The sequence below is a fragment of the Calypte anna genome, chromosome 11, assembly GCF_003957555.1.
Source record: "Calypte anna isolate BGI_N300 chromosome 11, bCalAnn1_v1.p, whole genome shotgun sequence".
NCBI classification, from domain to species: Eukaryota; Metazoa; Chordata; class Aves; order Apodiformes; family Trochilidae; genus Calypte; species Calypte anna.
The window spans coordinates 19,423,685-19,445,161 of NC_044257.1; the positions used below are offsets into that span (position 1 = coordinate 19,423,685).

General features: G+C 44.4%; 1 protein-coding gene and 1 long non-coding RNA gene across 2 annotated transcripts; one reads left to right on the plus strand and one right to left on the minus strand.

Annotated features, from left to right (window-relative positions):
* Positions 1-693: 693 nt before the first annotated feature.
* On the minus strand, positions 694-6,541 carry PSMD7 (proteasome 26S subunit, non-ATPase 7). The gene is made up of 7 exons (XM_030457688.1): positions 6,367-6,541; positions 5,420-5,511; positions 4,069-4,161; positions 3,326-3,423; positions 2,929-3,009; positions 1,595-1,686; positions 694-1,176 (listed from the first exon to the last, which is right to left on the minus strand). The coding sequence occupies exons 1-7, from the start codon at positions 6,438-6,440 to the stop codon at positions 738-740; spliced, it is 969 nt and encodes a 322-aa protein (XP_030313548.1). The 5' UTR covers positions 6,441-6,541; the 3' UTR covers positions 694-737.
* LOC115598930 lies at positions 6,508-14,249 on the plus strand. Its single transcript, XR_003988021.1, has 3 exons — positions 6,508-6,665; positions 12,541-12,653; positions 14,051-14,249. It is a non-coding gene; the product is annotated as an uncharacterized LOC115598930 (long non-coding RNA).
* Positions 14,250-21,477: the final 7,228 nt, after the last annotated feature.

Here is a 21,477-nt window from a genome sequence, read left to right on the forward strand (position 1 = left end):
AAGAGCCCAGGGGTGGCATTGGTGGGACAGGATCAGGTGAAGGAGGTGGATGGCCATAGGCTGGTGGTGTGCAGGAAAAACCCAGCCCCAGCAGAAGGAAACAAACCCCCTATTCATCTCACCAGGGGACAGCCTGCAGCAGTGGCTTTGCCATGACTTTGCTTTTCAGCAGCTGCCTTGGCTGCTTGGTTCCTTGTGTGGGTTTGGGTTGCTTTTTTTTTTTCGGGGGGTGGGTGGGTGGTTGTTTTTATTTTTTGTCTTTAATGGTCTGTACTTCTGCCACGCTGTGGGAGATCCTTGCCAACCGTGGTGTAGCTGGCGCCAGCACCTCCTCCTCAGCTCAGAAGTGGTGTTAATAAAACCAGCTCTCACACAGTGAAAACTCACGGTGCCTGGTAAGTACACAGTGTGGAGTATAGTGCAGGATGTGGCAGAAATCTTCAGCTTTTGACTTCTAAGTCCTTGAAGGAGCACTGGGGGGAAATAAATACAAAATTCCCCCCTCAGTTTTGCTCCTTCCAGCCCAGAGCTGAGCCCCATGCTGCCAGGCCTGCCCTTCAGCAGCACTCTGCTTGCTGTGACAGCTGCCAGCCTGAGAAGAAATACCCAGCCACGTTCTGATGAACACAGAGCAGACACCAAAGGGAAGCAGAGTACTGCCCATTTCAAGAAAAGAACCCAGTATCAAAGCGGTTTAGTTTACAAGATTTTTAATTTACAAATAAAAAACCTACATTTTACTTTTTCTCCTTTTTCTCCTCTTTCTTGACATCACTCTTCTCCTTGTCTTTCTCCTTCTCATCTTTTCTCTCCTTTTTACTTTCTTCTTTTTCCTGTCCTTCCTTCTTCTCTGCATCCCTGTTGGCAATCTTGTTGTTAATGAGGTTGTGCAGGGCAACCACGGAACGGATAAGTGAAGCCAGATAAACTACCACCATCTGGTCATTGGTCTTCAGGTAAAAGGCCTTGACAAATTCTTGCAGGTTGACATCTGGTAGCAGGTTGAAGACATCCTGGAGGTGGTAGATGATCTGGTGATTGATGGGGAGTTTGCCCATGGCTACTTTCTCCAGGTAGCTCCTGATGTCCAGAAGCTTGGAGTTCAGTCCCTTCAAGCCATGGACCTGATTTGTGATCCGCTGGGACAGAGTGCCCACTGTGGTGTCCTTGATATCTCTGAAACAGCCAGGACAGAAAGAATCAGGATTAGAACTGGTTACTTGGCATTAACACCTGGGCAGATGCACTGAAAAGGTCTTTCCAGCAGTTTGCAGCACAGCTGGAGCACAAACTGCAGGAATGAGACCAAACTGACAACGGGTCTCTAAGCAAGACCCGTGCTGTACCCTGTGGTGCACGTGTTCTCTGGAGTAACTTCTGCAGCACCAGTTAGAAGGGGAGAGAGAGAGCACCAACAAGATTTGTAGAGGGGGAATGGTGCTTTGTGCAGGGTGACTGTTCTGGTTTTTTGCCCTAAAAGCTCCTGGGACTGAACAGGATTTGCTTTTCCTCCAGGGAGCTGTCATCCCCCAGGGGGATGGAGGTTCCAGCCCTGCCAGCCTCCTGGGGATGCATTCCCCTTCCTGCTGCTCACCTGAGCAAGTGTTCCACGCCGACCTCCTCTGCCTCCTCTGCTCCGATCTCGCTCGTCACGTGCTCGAAGGTCTTGGAGGTGGGAGTGCCATCCTTGGGAGGGGGGAGAAGGGGGACACCATCAGCTGAGTTCTTGGGGACCCCGGTATGGCCACCAGAGCTGGGTCACACACAGACACTGTGCAACTCCCACTGCCATGAGGTAAGCATCACTGACGCTCATTGCAAAGACCAGAAAGAGGCAATGGGGCAAATTATGGCAGAAAAGGGTAGCAGGGGACAGAATACACAAGTCTGGAAGTGAACTACAGTGCCTTCTAAAGCCATGGAATTTTAGAGAATGAGAAACTGTGTGAATGGAACAGGCAAAGTAGTTATATGCAGGCGACAAGAAATGAGAGAGGAAAGGCTCTATGTGGATTTTCCTTGTCTGTTAGCCAAACCCAGAGCCACGAGCCATTGCCCCTCTCTTGTCCTGTGTAGTTTTCAATCAATGCCTCTTGCTGGTCAATGTACTGGCAAGTAGAACACTGTAAAGTCTCACTAAATATCATAAAGCTTTCTTTCTTTCCTGATACAACCTTACCGCAGTTTGGGATACTTTTTGTCATACTGATAATTTGCTCTCAGCCTGTTAGAAGTATATATACAGTTCCAGAAAAAACCCAAACTAGTATGAAGCAATCTCATTACAATTACAATTTTTATGTCGGAAATTGAGGAAGATGTTTAGAAGAGTCACAGGCTGAATTTCTGAAAGGGAGTTTTACCCGTGTGTTTTCAAAACCATTACCTGGACCAGTACACAGGTACAAGCAAAGCACTGCTGGGAATTCAAGTCTGCAGATACAAGACCTACTACACTGGGAACAGCTTTTTTCTATGTAAAGAAGGCCTTGGAAAGGCAAAAGGATCAGACTTTTTATATAAACAGAATGTAATTTAAATCAAACAATTGCAAATGACAAGCTAAAGCTGACTGAATACTGTGTGCTGTTTGTCTGCAGGGTGCTGCAACTGATTACTAAGTGTTGCTCATGCCTGACCCACCTACTCAGCACTGGCTGATGCATGAGTTAATAAGCTCACAATTGCTCAGAACACCTCAGCAAACAGGCCAATGTGTAAAGTGACTTCCTTCATGGCCATGCAGAAACAGGTAAGGAGCATTTAAACCCTGGTTTTAGCAGATTTTGGCTTTAAGTCACACAAACATCCTATATGTACTGTGCCACAGGATGTGCATCCTGCAGAAAATAAGGCAAACCTAACAACAGCCATCTTGTAATGGCAACCCTTTTCCTAGGAGAAGGCAGAGACAAGTTAAACACTCACATCGTGAACTTCTTCAACTGAAATATAAGCTTCTGTGGGCAGCCCCAGGTCCTTTGGCTTCACATCAATAATCACCAACACCTTACAGAAAAAGCAAACATTTCAGAAAACTGGGTTTCAATCAAGGACTGAAAGAAAATCCCCAAGTCAGCTCTTTGCCCAGCAGCAATGGTACACTGGGTGCTCACAGGTGTTGCCTTCAGGCACTCAGAAAAGACATGTGGAGCTCTTCCAAAGACTGACCCAAGCCCCTCAGTCACTGCACAGCTACGAGGTCTTTAATATTCCATACCACCAGTTCCAAAGGTGGGATTCAAGGGTTCCCAAATCCCCCATAAAGGAAGAGAGAGGGGAAAAAAACCAACCAACCAACAAATGACAGAAGTGCAGCACTTACAGAGTTAGGACAGTATCTCTTCATCAGTTCGTTGATGGCGATGTCGTTCTTGTGCAGTTTAGGGCCTGTGTGGTACCAACCAACTATTCTTTCTCTAGCTGAGCAAAAGCAGAAAGGATTCTAAATCAGAATCATGTGGTAAAACAACAGCAGAAAAGATTTAGGTGGAGACTGATTCAGCACATCAAGGGTGAAAAGCTGATGTGTGTAAAAGATGAGTGTTAAGTAGAGGGAAATAAATGACAGTAGGCAAGACAGTGACATAGCCAGTGGCAAGGACAGGGTGCTAATCATACTTATTGTAGATTGCTAATCACATATACAACTTTAAACTGGACTATTTTGTATTATTTATTGTTTTGCAGGTACCAGGGTGCGACAGCTTAAAACTGACATGCAAAGATTCTAGAAGTGCAATATGACAGAGGGGAAAGCTTTGGCACTCTATAGAAACAATGGCATTTTCAAAATCTGAATTATTCTGAAGATACAAGGCTGTCAGGAGACTTGAGGAAATCAACGAGGTACAAAATAATGTGTCAAGAACTGTACTTGCACAAATCAACCCAGGGAGACCACCAGCAAAGGTGAAGTCACACAAGGAGTTAGCATGGAGTGGCTTCTTAAGCAACTAATTTTCTACCTCAATATGAATTCACTCTTCCATACAGAGTCTTGGAAGTTTCCTTCAAGAAGCTAGGAGTAGGAGTTGTAGCCCTGGCTGCAGGAAGATCTCAACTTACCGTTGACCTTCTTAAACATTCCATACATATTCTCCAGATAGTCATGGTCTAGAAACCACACAGTATCATCCTTGTCATCCTCATCAAAAGGTACTGGGAAGAAAACCAGAACATCTCCATTTAAGAATCCAACTTTCAGACTGAAAATGTCTGCAGAAACAGTGGTTTAGGGTAACTTTGGACACTAATTGAGAGTAGATTTTAATCAGTTTCAACTGCTCTGCAACTCTGTGCTGCAGCAGTTACCTGTAGTGCCTCTCTCAGGTAAGGGCTGTCTCGTTACTTTTTAATTACTAACAGTTTAGAACTGAGGGATGAAAGGGACAGTGTTCTGAAGGTTATCCTCAGTAGACAGCAGCAGGCATGGTAGAGAAATCCTCCCCTGCACAAAAGTGACCCTGGGGCATCATCAGACATTTGGTATCATGAACTGAGCATCCTAGCAGCCTGCATACCTTGTTGATCAACAGCAGTCAGCTAAGAGACAAAATACAGTTTTCAGTGCACAAGTCATCAGCCCTCTTTACAGGCTACTAGAACAGCAAGAGGCACTTTAGGTAAGAACTATTTATCTTTGTGTAAACAACCAGCTATGTTATCAGTTACATGTATACAGCCACAGGGGCTCAGTTCTGAGAGCAGACTGGTCTCAGTCTTTTAATTTACAGGTACAGGAAAAGCTGCAGAGTTGAAAGTATGTCAAAAGGACAAAAAAAACCCAACACCTCTTTTGAGCTCAAGTGGAAAAAAAATCAGCACACGGCTGGGAGAAGAACTCCATCTAAACTGTGGAACTCCATCTATAAAGGGAGATAATCTTGCTTTGTCACAGAGCAGCCCCACGGGGAAGAAAATGATCTAACTAACACAAATGGGTCAGTGAAAGCCAGGCCTCCACGAACTACTTTTGCTAGCACATGTAAGTATTTAAGAATAAATTATTTCAACACTATTAACAACACACTTAGGGAAATAAATAGTACTGGACAAAATCTGAGGAAAAGAAGGAAAGCTAAAACAACCTTTACACAGACATTTAATACCAGGGCAGCAAGAGCTGGGATGTCTGTAGGACATGCTGAGGCAGTGACTGCAGCCAGTCCAATGCAGCAAAATATTCACCAGCATTTGAAGAGGTTTGCATTCACTCCCCAAACATTCCACATTGCACAATATAATGGGGAAGGTGCAGGGGAAGGCTGGTGTATTTTTGATGGTGGTTAGCACTTCTTGTTAGATATTAGCTGATTGAACAATCTGTGCTCTGGGCAGGATGGCTTAAAACCCCCCAAGCAGTTCATCTCTTGAACGATGCAGAGGTTTGAAGCAGGGGTAGGGCACCCAAACTCACCTGCAAAACTGTTGGACACATCTAGTATTTTTTTCTGCCAGGAGCCCAGCAGCACGCCGACGACTCGTTTCTGATTTCCAACTTTTCCTATTCTAAATGGAAAAGACTGTCAGTCCCGATGACAAAACCCCCTGGTTCAGGACAGAGGCAGAGCACTTGCTTCATTGATTTCTGCAAGCTACAGCACTGTGCGTTTTGGCACGGGAGAAGAATAATTGTGATCGTTTCGCTATCGTGACTTTACAACAAGGTGTTTGGGTGCCGTCACACCGATCCTGGGCACCCAGCGCTGCGGGGAGCGGGCGGTCGGTTCCGATGCTGCAGCCCGAACCGGGCCCGCCGCAGGACAATGGGCCACGAAGGAGCGAGGGAGCTCTGCAGCTGCTCCGGGTCACCCACAATTCGATTTCACGGCAGCCAGGCTGGCGAATACATATCCTTGCGAGGCGTTGTTGTTTTTTATTTATTTCACATTAAAACTGCCCGTCGATCGGCACAATCAAGTTAGATCAGGCCCGGATCACGTCGGGGGTCCGGAGGGAAGGGGTTTATCCCCCCCCTCCGCCCGCCGTAGCTTCACACCCGCCGCCTCGGTCCCAGAGGGGTTCTTACCCCCAGGACGCTGCTGCCCCCCCGGCTGCGGGCCGGAGCAGCGTGCGGACTGGGCACCGAGCCCTCCCGCCCCCCGGCCGCTCTCCTCCCGAGGCGGAACACAGCCGCGGCGCCGGCGCGGGGCTCCCGCAGGCCGCGCTCCCGCCGCCACCCGGGATGGCGTCCCCGGCCCGCAGCCACCGGCCCGGCCGCGCCGCTCCCCTCACGGCTCGGGGTCCCCCGCACCCCACTCCGCTCCCCTCACGGCCCCGCTCCCCTAGGGGCCGCGGATCCCTGCGCGCCCGGCCCGGCCCGTGACTCAGCGCCGCCGCGCCGCAGACCCCGTCCGGCCCCACCTGTTGAAGTGATCGACGACGCTGAGCAGCACCAGCGGGTGCACCACCACACGGTCCACCGCCAGCTCCGGCATGGCGCCCGCGCGGCTTCAGCCCCGGCCCCGCTCTGCCGCCAGCCCACCCCGGTCCGACCGCCCCGCACCAGGCCCGCTCGGCACCGCGCTGCCCCGCTCCCAGCCTGCCCCGCTGCGGGGCGGGGCCTCCGCCGCCATCTTTAAGAGGTCTGAGGCGGCGGCGGGAGCCGGGAGCCATCTTGGAGAGGGCGCCGGAGACGGATGCGCCGCCGCCATCTTGGGAAGGTTCGTTCCCGCTGTCGGTGCCGCGGCACCATCTTGGGGAAGTCGGGTCGCTCCGCCTGGAGGGGAAGGCTGGGCTGGGCTGGGCTCGGCTGGAGGGGCAGGGAAGCGGGCGGGCAGCCAGCCCTCTCTCGGCGGGGGCTCAGGGGGTGGTGGTCTTGCTTCCCGGCAGCTGCGGGCCCCGCCTGAAGGGGGGCGGTTCTGGGCCGGTTCCTGTCAGCAGGTCAGGTGGAGGCGGCCGGACCCAGGGTTGGGGTCCTTGTCCCCCGGCTAAGGGACCCGTGAGGTTGGCTTGTCCTGGCATCCTTCCAGGGCAGAGGTTTCGGGGCTTGCCAGCTCCCCCCGGGCTCCTCTGTATGGTGAATGTGGCGTTTGCCTGTGTCCCGTTGTCAGGGACGTCTCCCAACTGTGTCAGGTTAATTGGTTTTGGTTTGTAGGGGAAACACAACATCTTTCAAGCCTCCCGTCTTTTGTAAACGCTTTTCCTTTCTGGAGTGCTGGGGATGGGCCCTGTGGGGCTCTGCACCCCAGGAGCCGCCTGGCAGCCCTGGTTTGGCTTTTGTGTTTTACTGCTAGCAAGAGAACAGATCCCCAGGGCTGTTACCCTGACCCTACTAGGGAGGAATATGAAAAGGACTAGCAAAGTTCCTGAGGATAGTTAGTTTGTAAAGCATTACGATATTCCCGATTTTCTATGTTACCTGGGATTTGTTTGGGCTTTTTTTTTTTTTTTTTTTTTTTTTTTTTTTTTTTTTTTTTTTTGTAATGTTTCTCAGGTCTGACCAGGTGCCATTATTTGGGGTGTAATCTGCAGTTTGGTGTTGCTGCTCAGCATCTTTTCACACTTGGCAGGTTCCAGCAAAAGTAGCGTTCATTTGCGAACTCTGCAAGAATTACAGACCTCTTGTGGAGTGGTTCAGACGTTGCATCCTTTAGTGTTGCTGCTTTAAAAGAAAAAAAAAAAATGCTGCTGCTAACGCTTTTAGCTCTTTTTCCCAGCAGAGGGAGACATCTGACCGTGAAATTCAAATATAGCCGGTGTTCCTGTAGCTTGTTTTATCAATATACATATAAAACTCAATGTTCAAATTAACTAGCTCAATAAGCAATTTAGCTCATTGATTTTTGGGCATATCCTAAGTGCCATTACAAGCTACGGATATTTTAAATGCCATTACCTAATAGAAGGAATGTTTTAAGCACCTTTTATTGATTTTATTACTGCTTTATTTTGCTGTCTTGGTTTAAAATCATTTTAACCACTCTGTAATCAAGAAGAAATATATCGTTGGTGAAATCCAGTCAATTTCCTAAAAACCTCTGACATCGTTAAATAAGGAATTACAGTTGTTAAATCATGTCAGGCAATAACCAAGGGACAGAAAAGATATAAAATTTGGAGCAGTGGGCCAGTGTACCAGTAAGCTGTTTTGACCTTTGGCACTCCGAGTCTGTATGTGACAATCACACTTCAGTTCTGCTCTGGGTTCTTGCATCAGTCAGAAGAGATTTAAAATCTCAGCAAGCCAAGAAGGTTGTGGAAGGATAACAGAGTATGAACCAAAGACAATTAAGGGGCATTTTAATGACCTGCTGTGACTTTTTGTTGAAATTACTCTCTAACTTAGCACGTTTGAAGTTTCATTTGCTGGGTTGTATCGCTGGTATTTTAGCCTATTGATGTTTTACACAAAAGGAGTAAATTGAGTCTGCTCACAGGGATTTCAGTTACTGCCCTTCCCAGTTCTTTTGACTTGAGAAGATTATCAGTATTATTGAGCTAATCAGCTGGTAGGTGTAGACTGGGAATACAGGCAATATCTTGGTTAATCAAAGAATTGAAAAGTAAGTAATGAATGTTGCTGCTCAATAAAAAACAGCTAATGAGTTGATTGCATTCATGCTTGATGTAATTTAACTGTAGAGTGGCAAACATCAATACTTATATATCATTTGGTGCATGATTGCTGAGCTGAAACCCAAAGTTTAGAGAGGTTCTGCAGTATGTGAGCACCTGGCAGCTGCCCTGCAGTGGGGAGGGAGAGAGCTGTGTTTTGATCTTTATATCTGAAAAGTGACTTCATTGTTTGTCTTTTTTTTTGCTTTTACTTTGCTTTAAAAAAAATAATAAATGCCCACCAAAACTCAGAACTTAACACATCACGGTTTTCAGAGGTTTAGGAATAATTTCTGGATTGAAAAATCAGAAAAAAATAAAGTAATTTAAAAATCAAATTAATGATTATAAATGTTAAAGCAACCTCTTGTCTTCCTTTCTTGACAAGCCCCAGAGTGAAGTCAGCAGCAAAGAAGCAGAATTGGTGTCTGGGGAGGGGACACCCACCATGTCCCAGTGAGCTATCCCCTTTGTAGCTGTGTTTTAAAAGGTTTGTTTGCAAAAAGCCAGCACAGTCTTGAATGGTGATACCTGCAACTTTATTCTGGTTTTTGCCATTACTCTTTATTATGCCTTTTGATGTGTTAGGTGTTGTGAACTCTCCTCAGGTACAAGGTTATCCTTCCTGGTGGCACAAGACACCTTTGTAGGCTATGCAAACCAAGATTTTCCATGTCAGCTGTGGTGAAGCAGCAGGAAGAAAGCTGTTAGTACCCAGATCCTACATAATTTCTACATCTTTTGTCATGCCCTGACCTCTGATCTCTAGGATCACACTTCTACCTCAGGAATTTTGAACCCTTTGTCAGGAATTAATATTTGTCTTTAACCTGTAAGTTAATTGGATGTTTCAGAAACTTGTTTTTTTATTTCTGTGAAATGTCAGGTGTTGTGTTTGGGCCTGGATCCTTACCAGGCTGGTGACAGGTTCTCTGGGCAGCCATCACCCATGGCTTTATGGCATCTCTGCATTCCAGCTGTCTGCTGCCTGAATGGATGCTGCTCTCCAAACCCACGGCTGAAGGATGTTTCCTGGCCTCATCACCTGCATTCTCCCTTCAGTCTGTCCCAGCTCAGCCAGGCCAGGAGCTGAGCGTGGGATGGCTGCACCCCTCTGGCTTGCAGCAGGCTTTGTGTGTAGCTCTTGATGGGTATTTCTCCATCTTGTATGAGCAGGAGCTGCTGTTGCTGGTCAGGAGCCTCTCCTTGGGATGAAAGGTTGGAGCATGCACCCTGCTGAGTATCTCCCAGATAAAGAGGGTTCTCTGCTACCTGAAGGGCAGAGTGCAGACAGGAGGATTGAGATGGAGGAGGGCTGTGGGCAGGAGGGTAAATCGTGCTGGAGGCAGTAGTGCTGTGGTCTGCTCTGCTGCTTTTCTGTGGCTTCACTGTGTCTGTTAGTGATAAGTGATATCCCTGGGACTTGGGCTACCAGAGATCAATGCAGCTGGGAAATACTGATGCCTGAGACCTTGGATCCTAATCCTACATGATGCTTACTAATGTGTTCTCTTAATGCTGATTGTTCTTGTTTTTAAAGAAAAACCCTGCTTTATTTTTCCTAGATTGGCATGGGGGGGACTGAACAGGTAGAGGCAATATCCACTAACATGTATTTTCACTGAGATGCCTTCTGAAATGTGTTTAAAACCCAGTGAAGAGAAGCTAGGCTTTCTTCTTCAGACCTGTTGATAGTTTGTCACATAATACCTTTGTGCTACCAGTTTGAACAGGAAATATACTTATTTCCTTATAAATATGTTTAGCTTCGTTCAAATAACTGTAGTTTCCTGTTAAGATTTCCTCAGCCAGGGTGTGCCATAAACTGTTTTAGAAGGAATGATGATGTCTGGAATTGAACAAGGATAATGCAAGCCATGGAAGGAAAACAGGCACCCACCACAACATTAATTCTGATTTGTTTTGGTTGAACTGTAATTCAGTGAAGTGCTGCTGCTGTGTACTCTATGCGTGATGCCATAAAGGGTGTCCTTACCCAAACTGCAGTTTACTTCTGAAGCCTTCCAAATAACCATTTTCTTTTCCAAGTGCCTGTTCTAAAATGTTATCTCTAAAGCAAACTTTTGAATCTGTAAATATAAATTGACCTGTTTACTTTATGGTGTGATCTTTAAATATTTCTGCTGCTGTAATTTATCTCTTTGTTTCCCTGTAGGGTACCATTGCTTGACCAAAAGACACATATCTAAGTAGAACTCATGCTGCCCCACATAACTGAGCCATCTCTGAATGTCGCTGTAGTTTCTGCCAATGGATTGAAAAACCTCTGTCCATAGCTGTGGGGTAGCTGGTGACACAGATCACCCTGTCCTCTCTTGCAGCAGTATCACAGCGGAATTTCAACTGGATTTTTGGATGTAGAATTGATGCTTTCTTTAGTTAAAAGTGGTTTGTAGAAGTACTGTCAATATCTGATGTAAAATTATGGAGAAATCTTTCATGTTTTATAGTATACACTTTTGGTTTTGTTGCCTTGTCCAGATATCACAGGGTATAGAAATGCCAGAAAGATTTTTTTTTTTTTCCTTAATAACTAAGTCACTGTCTCTAATTTTGATATTTCAATGTGGAGTTATTTGCTTATTTTACTCTGCTATCCTTGATACAAAATGTTGGGTTTGTTGGCTTTGTTTTTGTTGTTGTTTTTGGTTTTTGTTTTGGTTTGTTTGGTTTTATAAAGAGTGGAAACAAACAGTTAAAAAAGCAAGCACAACAGGTTCTAGTCATACTCATTTTTCCACACCTTGAGGACTGGCAAATTCTTTAATACAAGATTTTATTTGTACAAAGCAAAACTTCAAAACCACTCAAAAGCTTTCTTATTAACTGCTGTCAGTCCTTTGATTTACAAGGGCAATAAAGATCTAGAGGGGGCACATTTATCATGGAGTTCAGCACACCAGGAGCCATTTTCTTAAGCGGTAAAGCCAAGTGATAAAATGAGTTCTTTTGTTCTATAACCAAGACGCATTCCCTGTTTTTAAAAACGTGTGTGTTGGGCTTCTTGGCTTGTAGCTTGGCTGTGTTCCTGTAATACATTTATAAATAATGAAAGATTTCTAACATGCAGATGATGCATCTGGAAAAACAGACTGAAAGAAACTTGCTTTCAGCTTGGGTTTATTCACTAACTTTTTATCCCATGCTAATTCTTGTATGTTGGTTGTGTTTTTTTTTTTTTTAATGACACTTTTTATACCTGGGTGTGGGGTTTTTAATTTTTATTTTTTGTTTTAAAGTCATCATAAACATCTCTGCAAAGCTGAAAGAATTCTGGTGAGGAAGTAATAAAAATATTTTTAAAAAGAGCTCTATTCGTAGGATTTAGTGCTATTTTGCTAGCTTCAGTTGTCTCATCTGTTTCTAAGCTTGTATTTGAGTGGCTTTTTGAAAATTAGCAGATTGAAAAATGTAGTTTCTTGTCTAGACCGAAATACTGCTGGCTTGTATGAGCACTTCATTAACAGACATAGCTGTGTGGGAGGAACTGATGGCAAGGGTAAATATCCTTGCATGTGAGCAAGGGGCTCAAAATCTGACTGTAAATTGAATAGTAAAAAAAAAAAATCTGTTTTTTCCATATCAAACTGCTGCCACCTGCAGTCTGTGTCTGGAAAGAGCCGCATCGCTGCTTCCTCTCTGATGCTGGAGGTGAAGTCCTGCAGTGCTTGGCTGTGTTGCACAGGCACCTTCGAAAGAGGAGAGCAGAGTTGCAAAAAGCATTCGGGTATTGTTTTGAATGTCATAATCTTCACTTCTCAACCTAGGGCTTGGTGTGAAGATGCCCTTCATGTTTTGGCCTTGTTTGGTTGGGCTGCTGTCGTTACATCTGGTGCAGTGAGTCTGGAGAGGTCCCAGGCATGAGGCCTTTGCCCATCTTTGCATCAGCCCCGTGCTGTGTGAGCTCAGCAGCTCTTCTGGACAGCTGCTTTTTGCTTTCATTCTTGGTTTCTTTTCTAGACAGACCTTTAAGAAATGCACTGCTGTAAGCAGGCTATTCTGAGAGCAAAGTTATCCCAGAGCTCTGGAATGTGACATTTTCTGAACAAAAACATGGAACAAAAGGACCAAAGGTAGGTCTGGGCTGCTCCCTCCTTTGCTCATGGGCGGTGGCAGCTCTGGAGGTGTCAGAACAGGGCAGACAAACAGCAGAGTTGTCTGAAGGTACAGGAGCAGCACAGGTCTTGCTAAACCTGTTTATCAGCCCTGAGTAAATGCTCCTCAAGGTACAAAGTGTGTGTGGGACAAACCCCTTTTCATTCACCAACCTCTCCATTGCATAGTTTGCCTGCACTTATTACCACCATGAGAAATGTGAAGAAAAGAAAACGTGTCCTGGTGGCTGAGTCACAGCAGTTCTGTGCTGAGCAGCCAGCAGCCCCCACCATAACCACTGCTTTAGTGCATGGAAAGCTGAAGCTTGGGCTGACCTCCTCTGGCTGTAGCACTGGGATTTTGCAGTTGTAATTTTATGTTGGTTCTTGAAATTTAGTAAGGAAAGGCATAGTCTAGGAGGCCCACTACTTCGTATAGCTATATATGTTACTTCTGGTACTTGCACTGCAAACCCTGCAGCCTCTGCTATTTAAGGTCAGAAATGATATGTGGATTTGGTTTTGGTTTTGTCTTTTTTTTTTTTTTAACCATGGGGCCTCTTATACTGTAGTATAAAGATCCTAAAGCTTTGAGGAGAAAAAAAAAATTGAAATACTTTATTTTATGAAGCAGTTTTGGGGTCAGTTTTTCTAAAATGAATGCTTTTATGTTGGATAGTTTAAAGACCATCTGTTAACTGAAACCAACCGTAAGCGAAGTTGCAGTTATGTTTCTTATTAGTCTTGTATCTTTCCTATTAGTCATGTATGAAAGAAGACAGAGACATCCAAGAGAACTCAAAACAAAAATTGAAAAAGCAGATGTTGAAACTGCTGGCTTGTTGCTTTTCTTTTACAGGAGCAAGTAATTATTAATGGATCACAAATATTATGAGTTTTGTAAACTGTTACCTAGAGTCACAGCTAAAATGCATTTCTGGTTATTGTGTATTGCAATTCAAAATTGGAGTATTTCACTTGGAGACACTGAAGAGGGTTTTAAAAAATAGATCATGAATGTTATGTCTGGAAGCATACAATGAAAGATAAAATACAAAATTCTAAATAGTTATGCACTTCTACTCTCTCAGGGCTCATTTATTATGTTGTCATGGTGAGCAAGGAATAAAAAAATAAAATAAAAAGCCTATTCCTTGGGTAGTTGTAACTTATTGGTAGTTATCTTTTACAAGAGTTCCATGCTGACTTAAGTAAAGATGTTCGATAAAAAACCCCAAACTTTATTTTTCAAATAAATTCAGAAAGAGCTCACAGCCTTCCATGACACCACACAGAATTGTTATTAGTGTACACTGCTGAGAGAATAACACTCACTGCTGTTTAACAACGATCTCTTTCCATGGAACTTGCTGCAGTTGGGAGGAAAATGAAAGGCAGGATTGAGTGCTGAAGCAGAACTGAACCAGCCCATCCTGCAGCCAAGATGCTTTCATCATTGCTTCTGCAAGGAAGATGAAGAATTAACATCTACTGTGTATGAAGGTCCATATGATTTGGTTGAGAAAATTCTTAATGGTTTCTGTATGTTAAGCAGCAGGTCCTCTCTGGCCTGAATAAAATCTCCTTAAGTATATTTCTTTCAGGCTTTCTCTTTTTATCCACCATAACCTGCAGTCAAATACCAGGAGTGTATGCAGTCTTGTGTAGGTAAAGTTTCATTTGTCATGGAAAGGGAAGGTTAATTTTGTTTTGTTTAATCCTATTGTGGTGGAAGACAATGTGTTGCACAGTGGTATTAAAATCGGTCGGAATTGTCTCCAGGCTGTTGTGCAGGATTGCTCAAAAGGCTGTCAGGTTCCCTGGCTGAACTGCCATGGAGCAGGCTCTGGGGTGCTTCCCTGTTCCCTTGTGGTCAGGTCCTGCAGGGTCTCTGAACCCAGATTCTGAACCTGTCTTCATGAGCACGTGTGAGTGTCCTGCAGGGCAGGGCAGTGGCACGGGACATCCAGGTCCCTGAGGAGATGGCTCTGAGGGCTGGGTGCTGTTTGGGAGCTGAGGTGTTTCCTTAGGACATTGAATTCAAAGACACACTCCAAAGGTCCACCAAGGGTCACAACAATTACTTCGAGGGAGCAGGGTCACTGTTGTGAAGAGTAGATCCCTTCATTGTCCTCATGGACAGCTATGGACAAAACCCAAAATACTGGAGAAACCTTTTCAGAAAATCCAGTTCTATGATCCTGTGGAGGTTACAGGGGCTGTGTTACAAACCTGGTGTCAGGTTTAGGCTTCTAGAGTAATGAGACAGCAGCTGATAGAAAATGGGCACTGCTGGGGGCACTTTCTGGTCTGAATTACCAAGGAGTTACCCAGATTTAGTATGGCTCTGCGTCAACAGCTTTTTGCCCTGAACATGATGCGTGGTCCCACCAGAGACCCCTCCTGACTCTGTCTGGGAGCACCCTCCAGATCCAGCTTAAGCCTTGTCTGCCAAGGCACGTGGGCAGCAGCTCTCAGGGAAAATCACCCACGAGTGCCATGTCAGCCAAACCATCCCTCTGGCACCATCACTCTCCGTGCTCCAAGCTGAGGTTTCTGTCTTCTGCTGCTCTGTTATCTGGTTCAGACAGAAGGACATTTCCACTCTCTTAGGGCTGCCTCACTGTGCACTCTTTGTTCCTGCTTTGAAAAATCTGCAGTAACTTTTTGTTTCCTTGTTTTCAGAAGGGTCTTCTGAGGTGAGAGGAGAACGGGGTCTGTACAGGTGTGTGTACAGCTACTAGAGAATGGGAGACTGAAGGGTTCTGCAGAGGGATGAAAGGGACAGAGTCATTTACATGTGGTGAAGGAAAAGATTGTGAAAGGTGAGATATAATCATTGAATGGTGAAATCTTAAATTACTTTTTGTAACTGATAAGCTGATTGCTTTTTGTTTGTTTGTTTTAATGGAAAGGAGGTTTGCTGGTGTTTGCATCGTGGAGACAATTACCCAGATGCTGCTTTCCTATTAAAGTGTGATATGCCACGTTTGCTGATGTAAAGCTGCATAAGGTTTTCCTAAATGTTACTTTCTCAGCTCATGGAAAAATGCTGTTCTAGCTCATCCATTCTCAGATTCTGGTGATAGTTCTTTTAATTTCCCTTTGCTCATATTGGATTCTAGAAAAGGTTAATTAGTTATCCACTGAGCTTGATAGAAGATGATTTTTTTTTTTAGAATATAATATTAAGAAATGTTCTATCGGGGTATGAAGGTAACACCACAAGGGGGTACTATAATTTTATCAAATTTGCCTTGGCAAGTTGGTTTATGAAGGTAAAGTGATTACAGCCTGCAGAGTTAATTTTAATATGCTAATACAGAACAGCAAGTTGGGAACTTAAATAAAATGATACAATTAATTTAAATTTATAGAAGGTAGAGAAGCTTAGTAAGGTCATCTGTATGTTACATTAAGATTGCATATAGGCTTACCAGATTGAAAAGCCAGTTTTCTTAGCAGCAAGCTTTAGCAGATTGCTGGATGTACTTTATTGACCTTTCCAGGAGGAAGTTAGCCTAGATCTGCAAAAACTGCCTTCTATGAAAAGTTCATTTTCATGAGAGAAAAATAACCCTTTACTCCCTGTGTACAGAAAGCTAGTGCTAGAGGTGTGTATGTTTTACTGGTTTCAACACCTGTGTGAAAGACAAAGTTTATTTGGACTTCAAGATTTTTATTCTTTTTTTCTAATTTGCAATGGAAAAATTCTTCCTCTGGTATTCTACTTTTAGTGAGGTAATTATTCTTGATTAAACTTTTTGATAAATTACATTAATAAAACTTGTTATTGGGGGCAGGAATGGTGTTGCTCGGATTTGGGAAGGAGTGGATATTGCTCTTGTTTGGTTTTTGAAGTGAAGCATGTCAGCACTGTAAAATATCTGGGCTTGAGAACTTTTATATCACTGCTGTGTTCAGATGATGCCTTCCTGGGCTCCAGGAGAACAGAGGAGAAATGAGTTTACCAGAGACAGGCTTCTTGAAAGCCTTACTGTTATATTTGGCCAAGGGAAACTGGAAGTATAAAACCCAAAATGAAATAAAGAATGAAGGATCTAAACATGAGCAGGGCAGAGCAGGAGTAGCAGGAATCCAGCTCTAACACTGGGTTTGTACCCAGCCTGCTGCTGCTCAGCTGCTTCAGTGATCACCCAGCGCTGACCCCAGCAGCAGAGGTGATGGGTGCCAGCTGGAGCCAGGGGGTGTCTGGTGAGGGGCAGAGGGGTGTTAGATCCCAGGGGATGCTGTGGGGAAAGGAGAGGGAGTGTGCAGGGCTGTGGGCAGTGGTCCTTGTTGTCTGCAGAGGTGTCAGTGGTGCCCACAGAGAGCCAAGTTAGAAAACAGGAAAGAAAGCGTGCATCAGTAAGACTCATGAGAAAAGTATTTTCTCAGAGTTTCTGCATCAGATAACTAATCTGTCACTCCCTGGATACTGTTGGGAGAGTCTGACTTTCATTAGGAGGTTCCTGAGATGCCATTTCCCCCCCCAACCCAGGTGTGGAAAACCAGACTGCACATCAGTAGTCAAGAGGCTCCTTAACCAGAGACAATAACTGACAATGATATAACAAAACGGGACCCTCCAAATGCTTTTAAAGATGTTTTCAGCAACCATTTTCATTCTGTTACTAAAATCTAGATAGAAGACCTGTGTGCATTGCAGAGTGCCCTGAACTGCCAAGGTCAGTGCTGCAAACCTGCTCTGCAGGCAGGAGGTGGGTGTGTGAAACCTGTGGTCAGACAGACTGAGCCAGCTCCTTAGTAAAATCTGCCAGACTGCTGCTTTCTGAAATCTTTGTGTTGTACAAACCTCGGAGGAGTGAGAGGACTGTAGTGGCAGTGTCCTCACCAGTGGGGCTCTCTCCTTTATCTCTTTTGTAAACCAAACAAATCACCATTTCTGTGCAATTTACTGAGCACTTCCTGGGGCTGGGTTTGTGTTCCTGTGTGGAAATAAACAGCTGCTGTTGAGCATGGCTTTTTTGGCATAGTATGTGGAATATCTGGCATTTTGGAAGGTCACAACAAGTCTGCTGCTGCAGAAAACAGGTCCTGGCTGGCTGTGATTCGCTGCCTGTAGTGGTTTCCAGAGATCTGGCTTTCTCCTGAACATGCCAATGGCAAAGGAGTAGTGGGGAACTTGTGCCCCGATGGTAACAAAATGCTGTGCTTGTGGTAGCTCGTTGGTTGTTCCTTGTTTGTGCTGAAAATGTCCCCCAGGAGCATCACCAGAACTTCCTTAAGGAAGTGAGGTAGCCTGGCTTCACGTTCTGCATCTTCCATGGCAAGAGAAGGAGGTGGGATTTAAGGGCATTTGTGTCCATTTTGTCCTATTTGGGAGACTGCAGGCAAAATACAGCAAAATTGGGAGGTCTAATAATAAGAAAGTTTATTCACAGAAACATTGAATGTAAATTTTCCAAGAAAAAAACCCAATTTATATGCACAATTAAATTTTTATTAAATAAGAAGTAATGTATGCAATATTATGATAATCTTCTAAAGTATAACAAGTTTTTAACTTTAACAGCACCATGTGCTGTGCCTCTGCTTCTCCAGGGACTAATTTTAAAAGTAAAGCATTCAGCAATTGAAAAGGAAATTATAAAATTAGCCACTTGAGTAATTTAAACATGCAAATAAGTATCCCAACTGTGTTGATACCAGATTTAACTGAATTTACTAGGGCTGCTTAGACTTCATCATCCTAATTATTGCAGCTTTGTGTTAGTCTTAAGAAAGGAGAAAGAATTATCTGTTGGAGAAGTTTCTGGTGGTACTGTGATATTGTGCTATGTGCTCACTAATGCACTCCTTGGCAAGTGCTTATTCCAAGTTTTGTTCCTCCTAATTAGCAGCACAAAGGTGATCAGGGCTCCTCCAGCATCACTTCTCACAAGAATACCAGAGATTTGAAAGCACTTGGATTTTTTTTCCTTGCTAAGCTGAGAGAAGTGTGAGGTGTGTATGTTCTGATACAAACCAGTCCATCCCAGCTGAGTGACTGCTGTGTGCTGGAGCCTCTTACCAGTTCAGGAAACGTTTCCTGCAGGAATGGTGAGAGTGGCTGAGCCTGCATGAGGTCCTGTAGGAGGTGGTGAGTGGAGCACACCTGGGAAGGCAGCCTGAGGTTGGTGATCACTCCTCTGCAGGGCCTGACACCCCGTGAAGGGATCCAGACCCTTTGGGGTGTAAACTGCAGTAATTCCCCTAAGCAGCTTGTACTCTACAACAGAGACAACGAAGAGAAGGGAGGTGGTGCCAATGGGCCCTGAGCAGTCCCCTGTCTGCTGTGGGGTTTTTTCTTGGAGCTGGAGGAGGGCTGGGGCTGAAGAGGCACCATGAGGTGTTTGTGATGCTTCTCTGCAGCTCCTGTGTTACAGGAGAAGGTGAAAAGATCCTGCTTCCAACTGCACTGCCAGGCATCTCCACTGCAGAGAAGATGGGCCAGAAGAAAGGAGGAATGCCTGAAGGCAGAAATGGAGAGATGCTTTGGGAAAGCTGGCTTTGGGCTTATGGTTGGAGGCACACATAAAAAGGAAAGGACTGTGATTTTAGTTTGGTCTGGGGAGGCAAAGTGGGAGGAAAGAGGTGGCAAAGAGGTGTTGGTCTGAACATACCAGGAAAACCATGAGTATCAGTTTGCTACCATGAAAATGTAGATAGGATTTCTCAAATATTTTTGTAATTAACTAGTTAATCCTTGTGTGAGGAATGATGATGAAAATAAACACATGACACAAGTGCACATGCAGGACTGTTTTCAGGGTCGTATTAATCTTAAAAGGCTGTTAATACAGAACATTAAGATATAAAATCAGAGACCAGTTTCTACCTGTGTGAAGTCTAGGAGCTCCCTGATGGGCTTTGCTTGGCCAGCTGGTGTAGAAATTGTTATTAAATTGATTTAGACCTCATTACTTGTCTTTAGACCAGCCTTCAGAGGATCTAAGATTTTTTTTTAAAGGTATTTTAGTGCTGAGAATCAAACAGACATTTCTTCATATTTTTTTTGGCATAATTTTTAGATTTTTTCTGCAAGAAGCTGAACAGAACAGCCACATTTTCCATGTGTGAGCAGATACAGAAATAACCTTTGCAGCTATGCATGCTTCTTAATATTAGCTGAAAGTGAAGATAGATGCACATAGGGCTACTGCTCTATGAGGAAGGTGAGAAAACAAATAAGAACAAGTGTTAATTCATGTACACAGAATTTGTGTCTGCACAGCGGGTGAAAAGGGTACATTAATGCTGGAAATATCTGTCCTGCTGTGTAGTTTGCCTTCCTTTTTTATTACTGCAGTGTTCGGTCTCGTCTGAATGCACCATACTTATTTGCATGTTATCACAATGGACTCCTCTTTGCTTCTGGTTATCCATATAAAGAGAGATGCTCCACATGACCTCAATCAAAGGAAACACTATTAAAAATATCTTATGTTTCATAGTGCAGTGTTTATGTACATAGCCACTATTTTTAGTTGCACACGCACAGAAAAAGGAAAATAAAAAGAATATTGTTAAAATGGAATGTCAAACATTTCTAATTATGGCAATGTCAGAAGCAGGGTTTGGTCAGAATCTCCATGAGATTAAATAAAAAAATTATCTAGGGTGTGTGACTCAAAGCATCCCATGCTGCTGAACACTGGGTGTAAAAACAAATCCCATTAAGTCAGTGTCTGGAAATACCCAGAACAGCACCAGCGACAGCCCTGGTGGGAGGCAGGAGGTCAGAACCTGTGGAACATACAATTGGCAACACCTCTGGCAAGTCTGATTGAAGCCAGTGGCTTAAATTTGTAGAAGTTTCTCCAGGGCAGGATGAAATTCTGTTCTCCAGGGAAGCACTTTGCTGCCTGTAGCAATCAGGAACAAAAGCAGTCTGGCTGCTGAGCAGAAGGCTCTGTCTCCAGATGATATCAGTACCCACTCTTTAAAGCTGGGCTGGCTCTTGGCTCCCCAGGTAACCTTGGGGCATCCCTGCAGCTCCCAGCCACCGGGGAGACTTTGGCTTCCTCTCCAGGGTGTTTCTGGAGCTTTCACTGGATGCAAAACAAAAAAACCCTCAAAAATCTTGTAGTTTAATGAAGTTGTTCTGCAAAGAATGAATTAGATGAGTTAGCTTTCAAAATATGTGTTCACTCCTCGCCTGACCTAACAAGTCTGGGTTTTGTTCCCTGATGTCACAGGGCCAAACTTTCTCTCTTCATTGACTTTAGAAAGAAAAGTGTGGTTGTGATGCTGCATTGAATGCATTGAGGACAATTAGCATCTGAAAGCATTGTTTGATAGCTTGTCTTCATAAATTCATTTTTCCTTTTTCTGGGGAAAAAAGTGTCTATTTTAAGCATTCTATCTGTTCCTGATTTTTTTTTTTCTTCCTTTTATGACATAAAAATTCAGTCTGGTGGTTCACTTTGAGCCTGACTGGGAGGGGGTGTTTATTTTGGCAGCTTAATTGTAGGTCAGCCAAGAGGAAAATGAAAACCTGTAACCTGTAGGCATTTGGTGTGTGCTGCTCTGTGTCCTCTGGGGCAGGGACACCCAGCTCCTCACCCCAGGGAATCCACTCTCTGCAGGAGGAAAAGCTGGGGAGAAGCCTCATGTACTTATTTTTTCTCTTTTTCTCTCTTTGGCTTTTTCCTTCTTTTTTCCTACTGTATCAGTTATTTGTGATGTCTGGAAGGTGATGGGTCTGTTGGCAGTGGCACAGCCTCACCTGTAAAGAGGAAGCTGATATTTGGTGCTTTTGCCTGCCAGGAGTTTACACCAATACGTGAAATGTTTTGCT